Raw genomic sequence first — 21050 nt, forward strand, 5'->3', positions numbered from 1 at the left:
GAGGTTTCTTAATGCCGCTACCGCTAAAAAATTATTTTTTCTCATCTCCTTGTCTTCATTCTCTTTATTGCAGTTATTCCAGACTCCTTGCGGGTGACCTCAGTTCCACAGACACTAAACAAAGTGGAGCGTGACTCTCTGGAGCTGAAATGTGAGGTGTCTAAGAGTACAGCCCAACACAGTCACCTCTCCATCTCCTGGTACCGCCAGAAAGTGGGTGAGCCTCCAGTGGAAGTGATCTCCCTGAGCCGCGACTTCGTCCTGCGGGCAGGCAGCACCTACGCGCAGAGGCAGGCCACCGGCGATGTCCGCCTAGACAAGGTGGGAGAGACCACCTCCAAGCTCACTGTCTACAACCTCCAGCCATCGGACCAGGGCGAGTTCTACTGCGAGGCAGCTGAGTGGATCCAGGACCCTGACAAGTCCTGGTACGCCATGACCCGCAAGCGCTCCGAGGGCACCACCATCAACATCCAAGCCACTGGTCGGTATCTGCAGGGTTTTCTTTCTCTTAGACAGGTATCAAGAGGAGCAGTGGGTGCTGCAATAAGGGAGAGAGCGGGGAATGTGTGAGAGCTCCACTTACAAGAGACTTCCCAGGTATTGAGCAGGCCAATGGGTGACTAGCTCTGCCTGCCTTGCCTCGCTGCCTGTGTGTGCTGCTATCAGGCAAGTTTGGTTTGGCTACAGAAGAGTCTCCTTAGGAAAGTCATGAAAGCCCTCTTGCTAGAGTCATTCTTAACACTAGACAGGTGAAAGCTATGAATGTTGTGGGCCTTGGCTATCTCAAAATCCAGCTCTCTCCCTGTGCTTTGTCACAGTGTTTATAATCATCTGAGGTGATTTCGTTAACAGTTTCCTGGGTGGAACCTCAGGTGATCAGTGGCAGGACATTCTCAAGAGGGTCACCAGAACAGCTTTATTGCTGGTAGGAGGGACAGATGTCACTAGATGTGCTGTAATAGTGATCCATTCCCAGCTTCTGGCAAACAGAGGCCTCCAAAAACAGGCCTCCTATCACGCTACATTTCCTACTGCAAGTGGCTAATCTCTTTGGCCTGTGTCCTTGGAGTGTCCAGAGACCTTCCCCCTCCCCAGGAGTGCACTCCTCTCACTAGTGAGGCTTGGGCTCTGCACCAGTGTTCCCTTCTGCAGGATTTCTCAATTATAGAACATCCTAGGGTTGCCAGGTGTTCGGTTTTCGACCGGAACGTCCGGTCAAAAAGGGACCCTGGTGGCTCCGGTCAGCACTGCTGACCGAGCCGTTAAAAGTCTGGTCGGTGGCACGGCGGAGCTAAGACAGGCTCCCTGCCTGCCCTGGTCCTGTGCAGCTCCCGGAAGCAGCAGCATGTTCCCCCTCCGGCTCCTAGGCGTAGGGGCAGCCAGAGGGCTATGCGTGCTGGACTCACTCCAAGCACCAGCTCTGCACCTCCCATTAGCCGGGAACCTCAGCCAATGGGAGCTGTGGGGACAGCGTCTGTGGATAGGGTAGTGTGCAGAGCCGCCTTGCCACACCTCTGCGTAGGAGCCAGAGGGGGGACATGCTGCTGCTTCCGGGAGCTGCCTGAGGTAAGCGTCACCCAGAGCCTGCACCCCCTCCTGTGCCCCAATCCCCTCCCCCCTGCCCTGATCCCTGTTTCTGAAAAACAGAACTAGTACTCACTTCAAAGGGGTGTCTGTACAGTTTTATATAAGGGATCAGGGTTATTGAGAGAGTATGTTTTGGAGTCCTCCTTCTGACCATAACAACACTTATAATATAAAAATGCTGAGAAGAAATGAGCTATTCCTCCTCTCCCCTCTTCTGGTTTGACTGTGATTGCAGCTTTTGCACACCAGCAGCTGGCTGCTTCTCCTCCTGAGAGTGAGATGAACTGTGTTCTCCCAGGCAGCAATTGCATGCACTGTACACTCTGCTTAAGTACTGTGTTAACTGTATGTTAATGGCAGAGATAACAGGGAGGGATGCAGGGGCATGAAAGCAGTGGGTCATGTGGGATGGGGGTGGCTGAGAAGTGGGTTAAAATGAAGCATGGAAGTGTCCTGCCACCCAGTCTGGCTCTTGGGTGAGGGTCCCCTCCACAGGTGCAGTGCTGCTGTGACGCTGCTACGCATTGGTCTGTCTCTCTCCAGATAAGGAGTTCAGTGTCCGGTTGGAGACAGAGAAGCGGACGTACACAGTGGGTGAGCCTGTGGAGTTCCGGTGTATCTTGGAGGCACAGAACATCCCAGAACGCTACTTCTCCATCTCATGGGCCTTCAACAGCTCCCTGATTGCCAGCCTGGGGCCCAACGCCGTGCCCGTCCTCAACAGTGACTTTGCCCAGCGCGAGGCACTGGGGCAGCTCAAGGTAGCCAAGGAGAGCGACAATGTCTTTGTTCTAAAGATCTACCGCCTCCGCCTGGAGGACAGCGGCAAATACAACTGCCGGGTGACGGAGCGGGAGAAGACGGTGACGGGGGACTTCATTGACAAGGAGAGCAAGCGGCCAAAGAACACGCCCATCACGGTCTTGCCCCTCAGTAAGTAGAGATTGGCATGCTCCTGTATGGTGGTGTGTCTGTGTGTGCCCTCCCATGCAAAGCAGACTGCCTGAGAAACTTAGCTGTGGTCACTTGGGGTGGGACCTCAACCGGAGAAGTTCATGCACAGTAAAGACTTGTTTGGTGTGGCTTAGAAACCCTGCTAGAAAGATCTTTAAAGGCCGGGGAGGGAGGTATCCACTACTCAGATTCTTAGGCTGGAAAAATTGGCCCTTGCCTTGGTGTTTGCCCCAGGTTGTAGTTCTTACTTTGATAGCAGAAAAGGGAGTTATTTATTCTCCCACTCTTCCCACCTCCCAGCAGGAATATGGGAACTTTAAGGTGTTACCCCCACCTTAAAAGGCTGAATTGGGAGTGCTGCTGGTCCTAAACCAGCTCCCAGTTTATCCGGGAAGCATCCCAGCCACTGGACATATGTTAGTGCCTGTTGCTCAGATGCCCCTGCTTTGGTGCTCTTGCAGGAGATCCCATCAGCTCCTCAGATCGGAGGGGATGTGCCCTGGGCCAAGAAGCAGAAACAACTGCATCCTTCCCAAGCCACCATTCGCTCTTTAGTACAAAGATCCAACTCTGTCACTGGATGCCTCACTCAGCCAGCCTAGTGAAAACATTCTTGTCTGACCCTGTTTGAATGCCTTGTGTGTGTCGGAGGGGGTGTGATAAATACTGAAAAGACAGGGCAAGAAGAGCTAGCCCTCTGGTTCATTCATTTCCTTTGTCTTGCTCTTTCTCTCCAACTCAAATAACTTTGATGTGACAAGCCACGCAAGTATCATCAAAGTTAACCCAACAATATATAATGAGCAAACAAAGGAGTAGCTGAAAAAGGCTTTTGTGTAATTTTTACCTCCCATATTAACCTTGTAGTGAGATGCAGCTTGTTCTGAAGCCATTTGTCCTGAAGTAAGGGTCAATTGTAGACTCTCATTCATTTGGGATTAAAAATTACACTAGCCAGAAGTCCTGGATTGACTGATGCCTAAAAGGTAGCACTTCTAGACTAGACCTGTAACAGATTTCATGTGTGAGATTTCATAACCACCAGTGCTAGAAACAAACTAACAGGACTTAATGTTTTTTTCAGAGGTGCTAAGCATCTGCAACTCTCACAAAAAGCAGTGGGAGTTACCAGCACTCGGCACCTGTGAAAATCAAGCCATAAGTCTTTATATCTCTTGAAACTTCAGGATCCCACTTTTCTGATGGCATAAAACATTGATAGCGAGCTCTAGTAGTTTGTGAGAGAATGGCTGTGAAAACTGGGTAGGAATTGGAAATGGCAAGATGATCATCAGAATTCTGTGATGGTTGTAAATCAAATGAATTGGAAGCCTTTTGGCAGAACAGGAGTTACAGTACCAGTAGTAACACCCGTGCTTTCAGCACATCCCTCTTGTGCGGTCTTGTCCTGGACCTGTGATCAGAAGACGTTGTGACTCCTCACAGGCAGTAATGGGACAGATTTTCAAAGTTTGGCCCTCCCCTAGCTTAGGCACACAAGTCCCCCAATAGCAGGTCACAGGCCGTGTGCATGCTTTGGATATTTGCACATACAAGTTAGCCACACGCAGATCCAATGTGTGTGTGGTTTCATGCACCTAAGTTTGGAAGAACTCCTTCCCAAGTCTCTACCTTTCTTGCATACTGGCAAATGGATGAGTATAATCATCTCCTCCATGTGCACGTGTTTCTTTTCTGTCTCTTTAGAGACCAGCATCTCCGTGGAGATGACCAACAATGCCAGCAATGTCCTAGAGGGGGAGAGCCTGCGCTTTGGCTGCAGTGTGCGCTCGGGATTTGGGCCCCAAAGCCATCTCTCTGTCACCTGGCAACTTGTGGACAAGCAGAACAGGCGCAGTGATGTTGTGCGGCTGGATCGGGATGGCACGCTGCAGCCGGGTCCCTCTTACTCAGAACGTAGCAGCTATGGGGGCATCCAGATGGAGCAGGTGCGGCCTGGCTCCTTCACCCTGGAGATCTTCAACAGTGTCAAGGCAGATGAGGGCCACTATGAGTGCCGTGTGACTGAGTGGACACGGACGCAAGATGGGGAGTGGCAGATGATTGGGGAGCGGCACGCTAGCATGCCCGTATCCATCACTGCTCTGGGTGAGTACCAGTGGCACTGTGGTGTCTATGCAATGCTTTCCAGCACCTCTCCCTCATGGGGTTTTGATTACAGTGAGTCAGGAGGTGATCGCAGGCATTGCTGGCTTGTGCTGTGTGGCTACAGAGCTAAGCGTTAGAGGGAGGGGCATGCTTCTGGTGGGGGAAACTTGTTTCTGAGTGGAAGTCAGTGTGCCTGTAGACAGCTTCGCTGGAGGAGTGCAGCACGTCACGTTACCCAGGAACTCCAGCGTGTGGCATTAGAGAGACAGAGTGGGAAATAGGCTGGTTAATGGCACTTGGCACTTCTGTAACACCTTGTGAACATTAAGCCTCCTGACTTCTTTGTGGATGAGGTAAATATTATCTCCACTCTCCAGATGAGGAAGGTGAAGTGCAGGGAGGCTGTGAGCCTGACTCTCAGAATTCTGAGCACCTACAACTCCATCAGATGTCGGCAGGAGCTGTCCTTTGCACATCTGAAAATCAGGCCCTCAGCGACTGGCCCAAGGCCACACAGTTGAGTCTATTAGCCAAGTGGGAGTAGAACCCAGGAGTTCTGATTGCTGGTGCCCTGTTCTCACATCTAATCCCTCTGAGGGTACGTCTACACTACCCGCTGGATCGGCGGGTAGTGATCGATCTATCAGGGATCGATTTATCGCATCTAGTGTAGACACGATAAATCGATCCCCGATTGCTTTGCCGTGGACTCCGGAACTCCACCACGGCGAGAGGCGGAAGCGGAGTCGACAGGGGAGCGGCGGCCATCGATCCTGCGCCGCGAGGACGCGAAGTAAGTGATTCTAAGTCGATCTAAGATACGTTGACTTCAGCTACGCTATTCTCGTAGCTGAAGTGGTGTATCTTAGATACACACACACACACACACACCTAGTGTAGACCGGGCCTGAGTGTTGAATACAGTAAAAACCACACGGAGGGCATTTTGGGAACTTCATGGATTTAGACTCTCACTGGTATTGTCTAGATCTTGCTATATTAAGTGCCGGACCAGTGCCAAAAATGCCCTGCAGGTCTGAAGAACTAGTGACTGTTCTTGAAAGCCTGATAACCTGAAAAATGCCAGGGCTATAAACAATTGCTGTATGTTGTGATTGGAAGGTTGGGATGGATTTGTAGCTTTCCAGTGCAATACAGTATTAATGAAGACCTTTAAAATCATATCACATTCTGATTAGCATCTTGCTTTTCCCTCCTCCCCTTCAGTTCTGACCTGTTCTTAAGAGTTATTCTGTCTAGAGCTAGAAATCATTGCTTTCGATCTTATACAAGCTGGCAAGATTCCTGGGTTATAAAGAATTAAGGCCAGTTTCTCAACTGGTGTAAATCAGCATAACTGAGAATCAGCTGAAGATCTTAATTTGTACTTTGTGTAGTCTGGTGAAGCTTGCAGCTAATTTCATGCCAGAATTGAAGAGTAGGGGGAGGGAGTAGGGTGTGCAGGGGGAAGTTAGCAAGATGGTAATTGGAATGACCTGCTTCTAAAATGTGAGTGTCACGTTCATTAATTCATTCTACTTGTTGAAAGTTAGCTGTGTAAAACTTCCCAGTAGTTCCAGAAAATGCAATTAAAAGTTAATAAATTGACCTTCCACTGCAGTTCCCTCTTCCAGAGAAATCTCAGATTGACAGGTCATAAGTAGTTCCTGTTTATATAACCAAGAGGTGCTACTACAGCCCAATAAAATTTGAAAGAGAAAATGTCCAACATCCTTTTGCTAGGTCTGATTCCCCCGCCCCCCCCTTAATATTTATAAAGTGCTTTGTGATACTCGAATGGCACATGCTAAAGAGGGTAGTGTTTTTTATTACTACAGCCAGAGGAGACCAAAAGCCTCTGAACACGTGAGGGTCCTGCCACTTTGCAGAGTGCTAGGGATCTTGGCCCCTGCAAGCCGTTGGGGAATAGCTGTCCTCTGATGATGTGTACACAGGCAGAGTTGTGTTAAGGGTGCTCCTAGAGCTGGAATAGTAAGGAATGCTGCATAAGCTAAGGGGCCACAGGGAAAGCTGTGAGGAGTCCCAGAGCTTGAACTAGCATGTGCACTGCAGGCCAGAATTGAGGTGTTCTTGGTAGATCAATGTGGGGGAGAGAAGGAAAGCTTTCACAGAATCTGCTGAGAGAGAGAGAGACTGTGGCAGGGGGGCAGTCTTCCCCCAGTTACTAAAAAAATTCTCCTCTCTGCTTAGCAAGAATCCTAGTCCTTTGATCCTAAATCAGTGAACAAATCAAGTGTGCTGCTTTCTACAGAGCCCTCGGCTCATTCATTGGATCGGGAACTGATGAGGGGAGAAAACATGGCATTGAAGGAAGCCCCACTTCCCCTCCCTCTTTTGTATTTAGTCAGGGCAATTGGTCGCTGTAAAAGAAAGCTGTTCGCTTGTTAACCTGGATGTAATGCGCACATGAGAGTTGAGAGCCTGAAAATGCAGATCTGGTTCCCTCATGGCAGTCGAGAAGTCTTTTTGTAATATCCTTAGTCTGGGCAAAGGAGCATGTCTGCACTACAGCTGCTACAGCAGCCACTACAGTGGTGCAGCTGTGCTGCTGTAGTGTAGGCACTTCCTACATCAACGGAAGGGGTCTTCTGCCACCTCGCCGAAAGGCGATAGCTGAGCCAACGGCAGAATTCTTCTGTCAATGTAGCTGCATCTATTCTGGGGGCTAGGCCAATTTAACTATGGCTCACAACATTTTTCATAGCCCTAAGTGACCGAGCTTGGTCTGTTTAATTTTTAAGTATAAACCAGGCCTAATTTTACAAGACCAGATGACCTTGTAAAAATTAAACCAGCTTTCTACGCCTTCATTCTCCGGCACTAGGGTCAGATGTCTTGGCTATGCTCTGGACTGGGCCTGATATGTACTTCCCTGGGTAGGGTGGCTGCCAGTGGCGACTCTATGTATTTTGCCGTGGTCACGTGGATTCGGCGTACCCGCCGCCGAATTGCAGCTGAAACCGCGGGACCGGCGGACCTCCCGCAGACATGCCACCAAAGACTCCCTGACTGCCGCCCCCACAGTGACCGGCAGGCCACCCCCCGCAGCTTGCCGCCCCAGGCACGCACTTGGTGCATTGGTGCCTGGAGCTGCCCCTGGTGGCTGCCACGCTTCATGTGGTGATGAGATGTAGAGATCTTGCAATGCGGGCAGCTTACTGGGCCTCTTCTCCTGGATAATGGTTAAACACGTTTCTAAAAGCTTTAATCCCAAAGACTGACCTGTTTTTGCAGTAATGACATGGCCCGGAACCCTGCCATGGTGACGTCTTTTGATTATTAGGATTCCTGAGCCCACTTGCTATACGTGTGCAGAGATCTCAGTGGCTGCTCTGTGGCAAGGCTGGCACGTGCAATTTAATCTGCTCACTGCAATTAATGTCCCATCTGCCTACTATTGTTAATTAATGTCTATTTAACCCTAAGGTCAGAAGGTACCATCTCCTGAGTAGTCTGAGTGCAAGGACTATTCCCGCCTTTTGCTGCCTGGTCAGTTTTCCATGGGTTTATAATCTGTCTTGATATTGCATTCAAGGCAATGAAGAATTCTCTTTGGCAGTAATTTACAGCACTTAGTAGGCTGATAATCTATTCTCACATATCAAATGTTTCTGCTTCTGTTGGATCCATGCATGGGACTGCATCCTCGGCGCTACACTGACAGCTTCATAAAATTTTCTAAATTCTGAATTTACAATAGTTAATTAAGAATATATTGTCCTCACACCTTAATGTTGTGTTAGTTTTAAAACACCCTGAAGCAAAAAAAAAAAACAACCTCTATAAAATGTAATCCAGAAAATATGTATTATATAGTGTGTGGATGGGTATATTAAATTATATATTTTGTACTAATATAGCTATAATTGAGAGACAATGAAAGTCACTTCCTAGGTGACTGAGTCACATAAAGACTAAAACCAGAGAGTCCTCACTCTACCTCAGGGGTTCTCTATCTAGGGTTTTTATATTGGTGCTCAAATACTAGAGCGATGGGCACCTCTCAAGAGAATAAATGCCAACAAACTGTCCCCTCTTTCTCCTCCTGTCACCCCTTCAGTGCCACCAGGAGGTAGGGTTGGATTTGGGGGCAGGGAGAAAATTATGAATACAAAAGAATGATGTTACTATTGCAGGAAAGCCTGGGCCAAGAGGTGGGTATTGAATCAAGCTCTGAATGCTGGGAGATTAGTGGTCAAACTCCCATCCAGTTTCTACAGTTTAGATCTGGCTGTTGTGAAGGTTCTCTGTGATTACCAGCTTCCTCCCTATTTGCTCATGTTCCAGTGCTTCTTCAGTGCTTCCATAGTGTGGACTGGTGGTTCTCAACCAATTTACGATTGTGGGCCGCATATGCAGCTTCTCTGTGTGTTATGTGGGCCACAGCTACACAATATATTTACTACCTGTATGGCCATGAGGATGTCACATTGGCCACAGCAGTGTGCTGCTTGGGCTGCAAGTGGCCCATGGGTTGAGACCCACTGGTGTGGACAATGTGTTAGAAGAGAGGTTCTCATAGACACCTCCCCTCCCATTCAGGGCTGCAGGAACCACCTCCCCTCCTGCTGGAAATGAAATACCATCCCTGTCGCACTGCAGCAGTGGCTTACATGGAAAGTTCCTGTGGAGCAAGCACTGTATTTTGAAGCCTTTTAGGTGCTTTTAAGGTAACTTAGTAATGGGAAACGAGAAGCACCAGTAGCTTTCCAGGGAGTGTAATTGGAGAGCCACTGCTGTCGCCATTTCTCATTCACGGCATTGTGACAAGCCTCATTTGACAGAGTTCTCCAAACTCTCTTCAGTCTCACTCATTTTTCTCTCTCTCTCTCTCTCTCTCTCTCTTTCTGCAGAGGCTGGTTTTGCTGTCACAGCCATATCCCGAACCCCAGGAGTGACCTACAATGAATCATTTGACCTCCAGTGTATCATCAAGCCGCACTATCCGTCCTGGGTCCCAGTGTCTGTGACATGGCGCTTCCAGCCAGCGGGCAGCACAGAATTCCATGACCTGGTCACCTTCACTCGGGATGGTGGGGTCCAGTGGGGAGACAGGTATATGGGCTTCCGGACCCGCACTGCCATTGAAAAAGCAGAGTCCAGCAACAACGTGCGCCTCAGCATCAGCCGGGCCAGTGACACTGAGGCCGGCAAGTACCAGTGTGTGGCTGAGTTGTGGCGGAAGAACTACAACAGCAGTTGGACACGACTGGCAGACAGAACCTCCAACCTACTAGAGATCCGGGTCCTGCGGCCAGGTAAGAGCCCTGATGGTCAGTGTCCTGGAGGATGAGAACTCATGAAAGTGACAGGATTAAACTCACTTTCATGACTCAAATTCCGCCCTCTTTCCTTCCCCAAAGGGCAGAGACAAAAACCTCCTAGCTCTAAACTCCTTTAACAACTATGTGATGGTACAGTTATGGCCGCCAGCAAGAACTACCAACATTACTGTCTCTTTACATATATAGGAAAAAACACCTCAGAACTGCACGTTTTACATACTGTCAGTGCATGTAACCCGGCCTTCCTCTCACTGCTACTCTTCCTCCCTCTGTTGGTTTATTCTCACCTATTGCATCTCATATCTTACTCTAGCACAGTGGGGCCCTGATCCTGGATATTGCTGTACTAATCATAGTCATGCTGTCAGACATTATGAATGTTATGTATACGCACCCACCAAGACTTGTCTGCATGCACTTCTCAGTGAGTGATGTGCTGTAGCTTTTTCCGGTTACATGTTACATCCATAGCCAAGCTCTGCTCGAGAGCAGGGCCAAGGTTTTCAAACGTGATGATTGCTTTGGAATACTTAAGTTTCGGGGTGCCCAGCTTTACCTTGTCAAAAAGCAGCCCGATTTTCAGAAAGTGCTGGGCACCTGTCCTCTGAAAATCAGGCTCATTCAACTTGGGCACTCAAAATCACTAGTCACTTCTGAAAATCATGGCCCAGGTTCTTATTGCACTGGAAATTTCTTCCGCTCATTCACCCTCTCCCCTAGACTCCGGTGCAGCCAGATGCCTTGCTCTTGTTTTTCCCTCCTTCCTCCCCGACTCGCATGTGGCTATCCATGGAAGAGTCAGCAGACACTCTGCAGTATGAGAGTCTGCTTTTGCAGTGCCTTTGCCCTCATTATCTCCACTATTCCGCTCTCTACTTGCAGGTAATCCCTTCCTTTTTGTCTTGACTCCCATACTGTTATCCTGCCTTGTAGTAAGTGTCTTATTGTCGGGGGTGCTCCAGAGGTCAGGATGGGGACTCTCATTTTCTTAGTTTTTTTTTCCTGGGAAGCAAGTTTGATTGGAGATAGTCCCTTAAGTAACACACCTCTCTGTAATGCAGCTGTGTGTGAGCGAATCCCTAGTAATGCCAACTGGGAAGAGAAACCCTTGTCACAGCACACACTGGGGGAGATTTAAAGGCCAACTAGAGGCTTTGAATGATGGAACCACCACCTCCTTACTGTGGCGCTCAAGCTCTAATGGTGCATTAATAGGGCATATGAGATGTGTGCCTGTGATCTGTGCCACACCCCATATCCTAATTGAGGCCAGAACAGCTGCTTGGCAAACCTCCCCAGGCAAGTCGTAAGTCTGGTCTAATGAGCATTGTGTAATGTTTATGGCCCATAGGGGAATAAAGGGAAGGAGGGCGTGTCCCTTCTCTCCCATTTCCTCTTGCTGAGCTCCCCGTGTCACCTTGCATTCTCTTATACATTTCATTTCTGTGCCTCAGGCAGCCGCCAAGACACAAGCTGCCTCCTTAACTGCTGCCTGCAGCCACGTTCGTTTGTGTTGTGATTCCGATCGCTCTCACCAGCTAAATGCTGGTAAAGGGTCAGGTCTTGCTGGTTGTTTGGTTGGATGATCACCAGAGAAAACCCAAGTGGGGCACGTGATTCAGTATGCAGCCCTCTTCCTTCCGTCAGTCCTTAACCAATGTCTCACCCTGCTGCTAGTGAGACCTGCACTGCTGAGGTGCTGGTTTTCAGGTAACAGTAAAATAGAGCTCTGGCTACTTATGTACGAGAGAGAGAGAGGGCATCAGCCACAGTGCCCTGGACAAATTCTGACTCAAGTAAATAATCCTGTTTACCTAAATTCAACAGGATACCATCCTCTTTTTTAATATAATGCCGCTTTTTACTGAAGTCTTATCTATGAGTCGTGTGCAAATCTGGCTAGTACGTATTTCCAAGATCCTTCAGCTTGTGCATTAATCTTGAACTTTAGTTTTCTGAGATCACAACATCCCAGCTCTGTATTTATCCAACTGACCTTAAATTTAAAAATAAATAAATTCTATTTATCATTTCTTGTCCTAAACTAAATGGTGGCTGCATTCCTTCCCAAAAGTGATTGTCTACAGTAATGGGAGTTGTGATCAATACATAAATAAGTCTGTCAAGTGTGTTGAGGTGAGGTGCTATAGAAAGGCAAGAGATCAGCAGTGTGCACCTGAGGCGATACAGCTAAAAGCTAGGCAATGTGCTGTTTGGATCTGGCTGCTGCTTAGGTCTTGTCAGACTCGTATAACTTGTCTGTGGCTGCAATGGTAACCGTTCATAAGCACATGGCAATGTCAGGCAGTTTCTCCACTTTGAGATATGGCTGTGGATGGCTCGCTACCATCAGGTCATGTAAGGAGGAACAGCTTTTTTACAGCAGAGCTGCTTGGCCTAGTGCAATGCGTCTCAACCTTTCCAGACTACTGTACTCCTTTCAGGAGGCTGATTTGTCTTGCCTACCCCCAAGTTTCACCTCACTTAAAAATGACTTGTTTACAAAATCAGACACCAAAAATACAAAAGTGCTACAGCAACTATTACTGAAAAATTGCTTACTTTCTCATTTTGCCTGTATGACATTTTAGTTTGTACTGACTTCGCTAGTGCTTTTTATGTAGTTTGTTGGAAACCTAGGCAAATATCTAGATGAGTTGATGTACCCATTGGAAGAGCTCTGCGTACTCCCAGGGGCACAGGAACCCCTAGTTGAGAACCACTGGCCTAGTGGAAACAAACTTGAAGTGCAAAACCAGGATGGCTCAGAAGTTTAATAATGTGACAATGAAATTAATCTCCATGTCATCAGTTCAGATCCAAACCAGCTAGTCCACTAGTGACTAAAAGTGATCTCAGCTCAGTTCTTAGAAGCCAAGTGTCAGCAACGCTAAACCACTGACAACTGGCCTTAATTTTACCATTCAGCACAGTTTCAAAATGCTTTCTAAACAGTTAATATGTGAGTCGGTAGATAAAGGATATAAAGGTATAATGGATACTGTTTATCAATGCATGGAATCGCTACAAAAATGTTGGACATGAAGTGAAGAATGCTGTATCCAGCTGAGAATTCAGGAAGATAGCCCTGGAGTTCTGTCTAATGTGGGTGATTAGCAGGAATAGGGAAGTTAGAGTATAAAGGGACTGTGGTATCTTTAATGGCAAAAGGAGGTCAGGATCTCACTTTTTGTCTCATTGGGGAGATGGGGATGTATGTCTTATCCTAAAGATGATCCTGCCAACAGCACAGTACCTTACAAGCCCACACTGGGGAACCGGTTTATTGCTGACAGAGATAAGAATGCCACCTACTAAATCTGCAATGCTCTGAATGTTCCTGGGATGGTGCCAAACCAGCTAGTGTCCAGGCCCAGCCCAGCTTCCTCATGAGAGCTAAGAAGATAAGGGAGGATATCACTTTGTGAAGTTATCACTTCCCAGATGCAAGACCTCTTCACTGTGGCTTGCAGCAGCCGATGTATTTAAATAATGAAAGCAGAGTGCACACATCCACGTGGTACTCTACTATGGTCAGAAGGTACTGTTTTCTCTTATGTTAGCTTGATATTCCAGTTCTTATTCCAGCTTTTTTGGTGCTTCCCTGACTTTATGTTGCAGGAATATTTGATTTTCGTGGACGGTTGTAAAAATGGCAGCATGGTTATCTGGTTGTATCTCAGCTTCATTACAGAATGTTTCCACAAAATGTATGTCACATAATTGGTAGGCAGCCGTCTGAAGTGGCCAAGAGGTAACGTGTTGAGCTATTTACTGAGGTGAGCCCAATGCCTTTAAACACTAACCCACATCTCACTCTTTGGAAGGAACTAGCAATGCTTCAGAAACAATGCAGGCAGCTCTTTAGGGCGAGAGCAGGTGAGTGGGTGCAGATAATTGGCAGCATTAACAGCAGTCTGGAGGAGAGGCCTGCATACGGAGAGGCTGCGAAATTTGGCCCAGAGTTAGCTATCCATGGCAGCATGGGCACCGCCCCACAGGGACATTGAGGCCAGGTATCAGTTTGGTATGGCTGCCCTCAAGAGAGGGGCAGTAGTACAGATGTGTTGGCTGTGAGAGAGGTGGGCTGTATGGGAGACAGCCTGCTGGCTCTGCGTGTGAGAGTATGTGGAGGAGGTTGTTATCACTAATAGAAGAGTGTGATGCTAGTTCTCTGTTTGTGGATGAGGGGTTGTCAGTGGCAGCAACAGTATTAAAGGGCTGGTACCGCCCCATGTTAGTAATTCTGCTTAGGCTGAGGGCTCTCCAGCTTGACTGGCACACCTGCACTCTAGGGCAGCGGTTCTCTTTAGCAACCTGAGGGCCCCCATTTTTATTTAAAATTTTTCGTGGACCTCCCAAGCTCCCCCGTTCAGGCCTTGCCCCCATTTCACCTCTTCCCCCAAAGCCCCGTTCCACCTCTTCCCGCCCCGTTCCACCCCGCCCCTCCTCTTCCCCACCTCTCCACCCCTCCCCCGAGCACACCCCATCCCCGCTCCTCCCAGCACCTCCTGCATACCGGGGAAAAGGGTGCAGGGGGCGCTGGGAGGGAGGGGGAGGAGTTGAGTTGATCAGCGGGGCCCACGGAGCCCCTGGAGTGCCCTTGCAGACCCCAGTTTGAGAAACGCTGCTCTAGGTGCATTGCTAGGTAGAGTAGAAATTTTCATTAACTCATCTGTATGGCCTGCCTGCTTCTATAGGCCTGTTGGGAGAGACTCAGGATATTGTGCTACTTTCACTGGGCTGGGCTGGATCAGTGCAATGACACAGCACAGGAAATCTTGTTCTGAGATCTAAAACAACAGGAGGGTTGCACTCCCATGCATGCACTCTCTCCCAGCTGGCATATAGGCAAGTCAAGTGAGCAGGTTAAGACACTAGATATCCCTTTCAGGGAACAGGAGGTCCTGTAATGTAATGCAGTCTAAGCACTGGCCTGTCCCTGCAGACAGGAGTTCAAATCAGTCTGGTTCCGGCTCCTGGCAGAGACAGGACGGACCCACTGGGTGGATCCACTATGGCAATTGCTGTGTTGCCAATGATGGCAAACGCTCCCCTCATTTCTTCACAGTTCTCAAGGCCCCCTTTGTTTTCCGGAGGCATGAGCACGCTGTGTACAATGATTGGGAAAGAACAACAAAACAAGACAACTCAGACTAGTTCCTTCCCTGAAGACAGCATGCAGTGCTCCTGCCAACTTCAAAGCTCTGTCTGAACTTGAAATAAGCCCTGAATGTGCACATGGGGATTTCTCTTCACCTGTGCCCTTCCTGTGGGACTTTCCTCTTGTCACTGGCTCTCTCCTGCCATTGAAACGTGTGTTCTCTCTGTCCCAAAGGCAGTTCCTGTAAGGTGCTCTCTCCCTGCTCCACTCCATCTTCTCCTTTATGCACTCACTTCCAGTGCCTCTGCCCCTTTCCAGCTGGAAGGAGGAGATGACTGATCCCCTCTGACAGCACTGCCACGCTGGCCAGCAGGTAATCATTCAGAGCAGATTAATCCTTACAGAGCCCAGGCACGGTAGTTCTTTGTCACACTTGAATCTCTCTGGCTTGAGTGGGAGAGAGGAATCGTAAGGTTCCTTGTGAACCCCAGTGACCCTTCTGCAGTTCCATGACACTCAGTGCAGGGCTGAGCAGTTGGCCCATGTAGACTTGCTGAGGAGACGAGATGAGTGGAGCCCTACCCCATTCCGATCCCTCTTCTTCATGCGACTTTGAAGGTGAAATTTGTCAAGACCCAGCCTCCTGCTTTCAGGAGCAGAAGAGAGAGGTGGATAGACTTCTGGGTGAGAGAGGAGATTCGGGACTGGAAAGGTGGAACTGGAGGGCAGGGCTGGTAGACGCAGGGAGATTCCTCTCCATTCCCATTGCTTTTTCAAACTGTGCCTCTTTCTGCCAAGTTTTTGGCAAAGGGAACTGTTGATTCAGTGTGAGACATGTCTGATCCCATAGACAAGGACAGCGGATGGTCTCTGTCAGTGCAGTACACAATGAGTGGCTGTGTTGCAGTCTGTACAGGCTAGGACATTTGAATATGACTCTTGGCAAGAAGGTTATCAGCAGTCTTGTGGTGGCATTAAATTGCCACAGTCTTCATGCGCATTAACACGCTTACCTTTCTCCTCTGCGGCTGAAGGATGAGGTCCTTTGGCTTTGAGAATACCGAGGACTTGAGTATCAGGAAGTGTTTTGTGCTACAGATCCATACACATCAAGCCTACTGGCACTCCTGTCCCTAGTCGCTCAAGTGCGTGTGCACACACAGGGGAAAGGCCCTCTGCTCTCCTCCTAGGAAGGGAAGTTCTGAGCCTGCACAGCAGCCAGGGGAGGAGCCCCTTCATCCGAAGGGAAGAAATGGGGGCCACTGGGAATTTTGGCCTGCCCCGTGGCACGAGTGCATTAGTGCATCCTGTGGGGACATGCAGGCTAGCAACTCTGAATTGTAGGAAGGCTGGCAAAGGTCATAGGGCTAACCAGGAACTTGTTGTTTAAGAAGCGGTTGGTGTGCAGAGATGGCCAGCGACTTCCCCTTCCTCTTATCTACACAGCCTCTTCTTATCTGGTCCCAACAAACATGAGCGCGAGTGACCTATGCCCTCCTGCACCCTCCCCACACACCGCTATGCTCAGACTGCCTGATGCCTGCGGCTTTCATTTGACTATACTGGTATCTAGATGCCGGTGGTAGAAAACTCTTTGCTATCAATCTATCCACAATTGGCCACCTCCTCTCACCACAGTGACCCTGCATAACAAAATGGACTAGGCAGCACAATTGCTGTTTATGTCCTGTGTACAGGGGTCATTGAAATTGAAAACAATTAATGGTGTCCTTTGCCTTCTGACAGCCACATGCCCCCTTTCACCACTGGATTGGACATGGAGACCGTAATACGTGTGGGCCATTAGCCTCTAATAAGAGTGCAGCAGCATCTGCTTCCGTGGATTGATTTTTACTGTCCTCCTCTCTTGCCCTTCCCATTCCCCCTCCCACTTCCTGTACTCCTGTCTGTTTTTTCACGACTAATCCTGAAGCAGGCACATGGGGTGATTGCAGCTCCTCCTCTATAAATTCCCCCTTTTGCTTGGGTTTTGACAGCAATGGATGTGGGAGGGGAAGGGGAGTGGAGCGAAATGATACCATAGCAGTCTCCAGGAGTCCCTTTCGCAAGCCTGGCCCTGGCAGATTGATTGACTTGGGAGCTGTCGAGCAAACAAGACAGCCAGGCTCTTCATTAGCGCATTAATTAGCAGCCAGGAGCTCTCTGGAGACTGCCCCATAAAGTTTAGTTTATTAGGAGCTGTCAGGATGAACACATCAATGGGTAGGGGAGGCTGCTGAGCTGAACTAAAGAAAAGGGAAGCTAGTCCATTAATGTTACTTTGAGAGTATGCTTCACAGTGATGAGCCAGGCTTTGTCTGGCAAGGAATCCTGAGACTGGTACTGAGTACTCCACCGCTGCTACTGTACTCATAGTTTGCCTTCCTATAGAGTGTCTCGCAGCAGCAATGTTTTCAGTGGGGGGTGGCACGTAACTGCCCCATGCATCACTTCTGAGGATGAGGTGGCTTGTGTGACCTTATACCCAGCAATTAAACAAGAAATAGTAATTCGCTGGAAGACAAGCTTAATTATCATTGTAGAACTTCACGTTGATAGCTCATCATGGGTCCTTTGAGCTGAAAAAACAAGGTGCTTATATTTTATCAATACTTATTAATGACTGTAAGCATCTACAGCCTTCATTTAAAACATTGCAATAATGATTTCTGTTTAAATAGCCAATTATTTTCAAATGTGAAATAGATTTTCCAGGTTAAATGCTGTAAATTTCCACAGTATAAGTCACTCCCAAATATTTTTTGCTTAAAGGATTAATTTTAGCTGAACAATTGAAAGTTCTTAACTTGAAGTGCATTTCCGTCATAAGGAGCAGCCATAGAGCCAGGAGCACCAGGGCAGTGGTGAGCCAGCTCCTCGGGGAGCCACTCACAGCCGCCGGGCTCTGCAGGCAGGGGCCAGCTCCAGGGGGCCCCTCGCCAGCCAGCGCCAGAATCCTTCGGGAGAGAGGCAAGAGCGCATCGGGGGTGCAGCTCTGAGCTGTGCTGCCCGTTCTGCCTGGGGAGTGCCCAGCTGTGCAGAGGCCGCCAGATTGGGGAGCAGGGCAGGGAGGGCTGCTGGGCAGCCAGCCAATGCCCCGGTTCCCACAGTGCGAAAAGCCAGGGGCCCAAGCAGGCCAGGCAGCTCCCACCAGCTTCTGATTCACCCACTCCTGGCAGGAGGTGACAGTTTTCAAACTGTGGGCTGTGCTCCCCTAGGAGGGTGCTCCCCACAGTTTGAAAACCTCTGTGCTAAATGGAAGGTAGAAATCTGGGCAGGGGGTGGGCACACGATCCCATGTCCCCCTGCCCCCGCGCGTTGCCTCCCATTAACATCGGGTCGTGACCCACTTTGGGGTCCCAACCCACAGTTTGAGAACCACTGATCTAAGGTCCTCTTACCATAACTGAGATCATGACTGGATACAATCTTAATTCTGCTGCTTTGATCTTAAACCAGTTTTACTCTGTCCATTTTTAACTCATTTATTCTGAAAAGCTGTCTGCAGCAGTGCACATGCTTCAGTGGGGAAGGGGTTAAAGGATGCTTGAGAAGACCCCTACTTCTGAATGCCAGGGCTCCACACAGCAGGAAGGGGCTGATTTAATGGTGACTGTAACTGTGATGCAGAATGGCCTTTTCTCTGCTGGATGCTTAGGGCCTTGCTCCTTTCCCTTAATCACTGGAGTAATAAAACCTCCTGTCCTGCCACCGAGCTGCTACTTCTCTGTGACCTTCACATTTAACAGGCAAAATAAAGTGACTGAGCCTCTGTGCAACCCATAACTCTGCTCTATCACAGCCCATTCGTAAGAGAACAAAACCAGTGGCCTTGCATTCTCTGTCAACAGTACAAGAGTTTCCTTTTTTTTCCATAGCCCTCTTCCTCTGCGGCAGAGACACCCTCCAAGCCTGCAGATTTACTGATGGGAGTCACCTCCCATGCAGCTCGCTCATGCAGCTTCCCTGCTCTGACTCCCTTCTCCCTCCACAGATACTTATCTTCTCCCTGGCCTAGGACTCCCAACGCTCTTTCCCCACAATGATGCATCAAATCCTGTTTTCTGCACCCCTGCCCCTCTCTCCTCTACTGGCATTCTCTCTCCCACTTACCTGTTGAGCCCTTTTTCCTCTTTGCCCTCTCTCTTCTGCAGATGCTGCTGGTAGGATACGCTATAATCCACAGACTTCACGTTGTATTTATAGATACAGGCCCAAATTCTGCCTCCAGATATCTGTGCAGAGCCAGTGTGGTCAAGTGTCTAGGGCACTGGCCTGGGACTCTGGAGACCTTGTCCTATTGCTGCCTCTGGCCTGCTGGATGATGTAGACAAACTAGACTTCTCTGTCTCAGTCAATTTCCCCATCTGTAAAACGGGGATAATGACTTACCTCCTTTGCAGAATACTTGGAGATCTGATCATGAAAAAGCATTGTAAGAGCCAGGTATAATAAAGTTATTGATAAGAATAATAGTGTGGGGGGCTTCCACTGATTTTAGTGGGAGTCTGGAAAACACATTCGGAGTCTGAGAGCCAAAATTTTGTCCTTTAATGTCTGGGAAGCATCTGGAATATTTTGTGAGTGAATCAGAGTTCTTGGGGCTAGAAGGTCTCTATACTGGGTCACTTAAGTCCATGTCCTACTTGGCTTATTGCAGGAACTCTAGCTCATCTCGTGCTTGTCTGGCTAAGACTTAAGGATTTCTGGGGCTTGGGTTCTACCGAGGGCTGTCAAGCGATTAAAAAAAATTAATTGTGTTTGATCACATGATTAAACAATAATAGAATACCATTTATTTAAATATTTTGGATGTTTTCTACATTTTCAAATATATTCAATTACAACACAGAATACAAAGTGTACAGTGCTCACTTCATATTTATTTTGTATTACAAATATTTGCACTGTAAAAAACAAAAGAAATAGTATATTTCAATTCACCTCATACAAATACTGTAGTGCAGTCTCTTTATCATGAAAGTTGAACTTACAAATGTAGAATTATGTACAAAATAATAACTGCATTCAAAAATAAACAATGTAAAACTTTAGAGTCTACAAGTCCACTCAGTCCTACTTCTTGTTCAGCCAGTCGCTCTGACAAACAAGTTTGGTTACAATTTGCAGGAGATGCTGCTGCCCGCTTTGTGCTTACAATGTCACCTCAAACTGAGAACAGGTGTTCACATGGCACTGTTGTATCTGGCATCACAAGATATTTATGTGCCAGATGCACTAAAGTTTCATATGCCCCTTCATGCTTCAACCATCATTCCAAAGGCCATATGTCCATACTGACGATGGGTTCTGCTCGATGACAATCCAAAGCAGGGCGGACCAATGCATGTTCATTTTCATCATCAGTCAGATGCCATCAACAGAAGGTTGATTTTCTTTTTTGGTGGTTCGGGTTCAGTAATTTCCGCATCTGAGTGTTGCTCTTTTAAGACTTCTGAAAGCATGCTCCACACCTTGTCCCTCTCAGATTTTGGAAGGCACTTCAAATTCTTAAAGCTTGGGTTGAGCGCTGTAGCTATTTTTAGAAATCTCACATTGGTACCGTCTTTGCGCTTTGTCAAATCTGCTGTTTAAATGTTCTTAAAACAACATGTGCTGGGTCATCATCCAAGACTGCTTTATAACATGAAATATTTGAATGTGGGTAAAACAGAACAGGAGACATACAATTCTCCCCCAAGGAGTTCAGTCACAAATTTAATTAACGCATTATTTTTTTAATGAGCATAATCAGCATGGAAGCATGTCCTCCGGACTGGTGCCTGAAGCATGAAGGGGCATGCAAATGTTTAGCATGTCTGGCACATAAATACCTTGCAATGCCAGTTACAACAGTGCCATGAGAACGCCTGTTCTCACTTTCAGGTAATATTGTAAATAAGAAGCAGGCAGCATTATCTCCCATAAATGTAAACAAACTTATTTCACTTAGCAATTGGCTGAACAAGAAGTAGGACTGCGTGGAC

General features: G+C 48.1%; 1 protein-coding gene across 3 annotated transcripts in view; it reads left to right on the forward strand.

The window, feature by feature from the left end:
* Positions 1-21050, forward strand: part of IGSF3 (immunoglobulin superfamily member 3) — a 153887-nt gene that overhangs the window by 101390 nt on the left and 31447 nt on the right. For all 3 annotated transcript variants that reach the window (XM_054046629.1, XM_054046645.1, XM_054046637.1), the window contains exons 4-7: positions 74-484; positions 2134-2523; positions 4252-4653; positions 9528-9932. In XM_054046629.1, the coding sequence (XP_053902604.1) occupies positions 74-484; positions 2134-2523; positions 4252-4653; positions 9528-9932 (1608 nt within the window). The remainder of the gene's footprint in view (positions 1-73; positions 485-2133; positions 2524-4251; positions 4654-9527; positions 9933-21050) is intronic.

The sequence above is a fragment of the Malaclemys terrapin genome, chromosome 1 (assembly GCF_027887155.1).
Source record: "Malaclemys terrapin pileata isolate rMalTer1 chromosome 1, rMalTer1.hap1, whole genome shotgun sequence".
Taxonomy (NCBI): domain Eukaryota; kingdom Metazoa; phylum Chordata; order Testudines; family Emydidae; genus Malaclemys; species Malaclemys terrapin.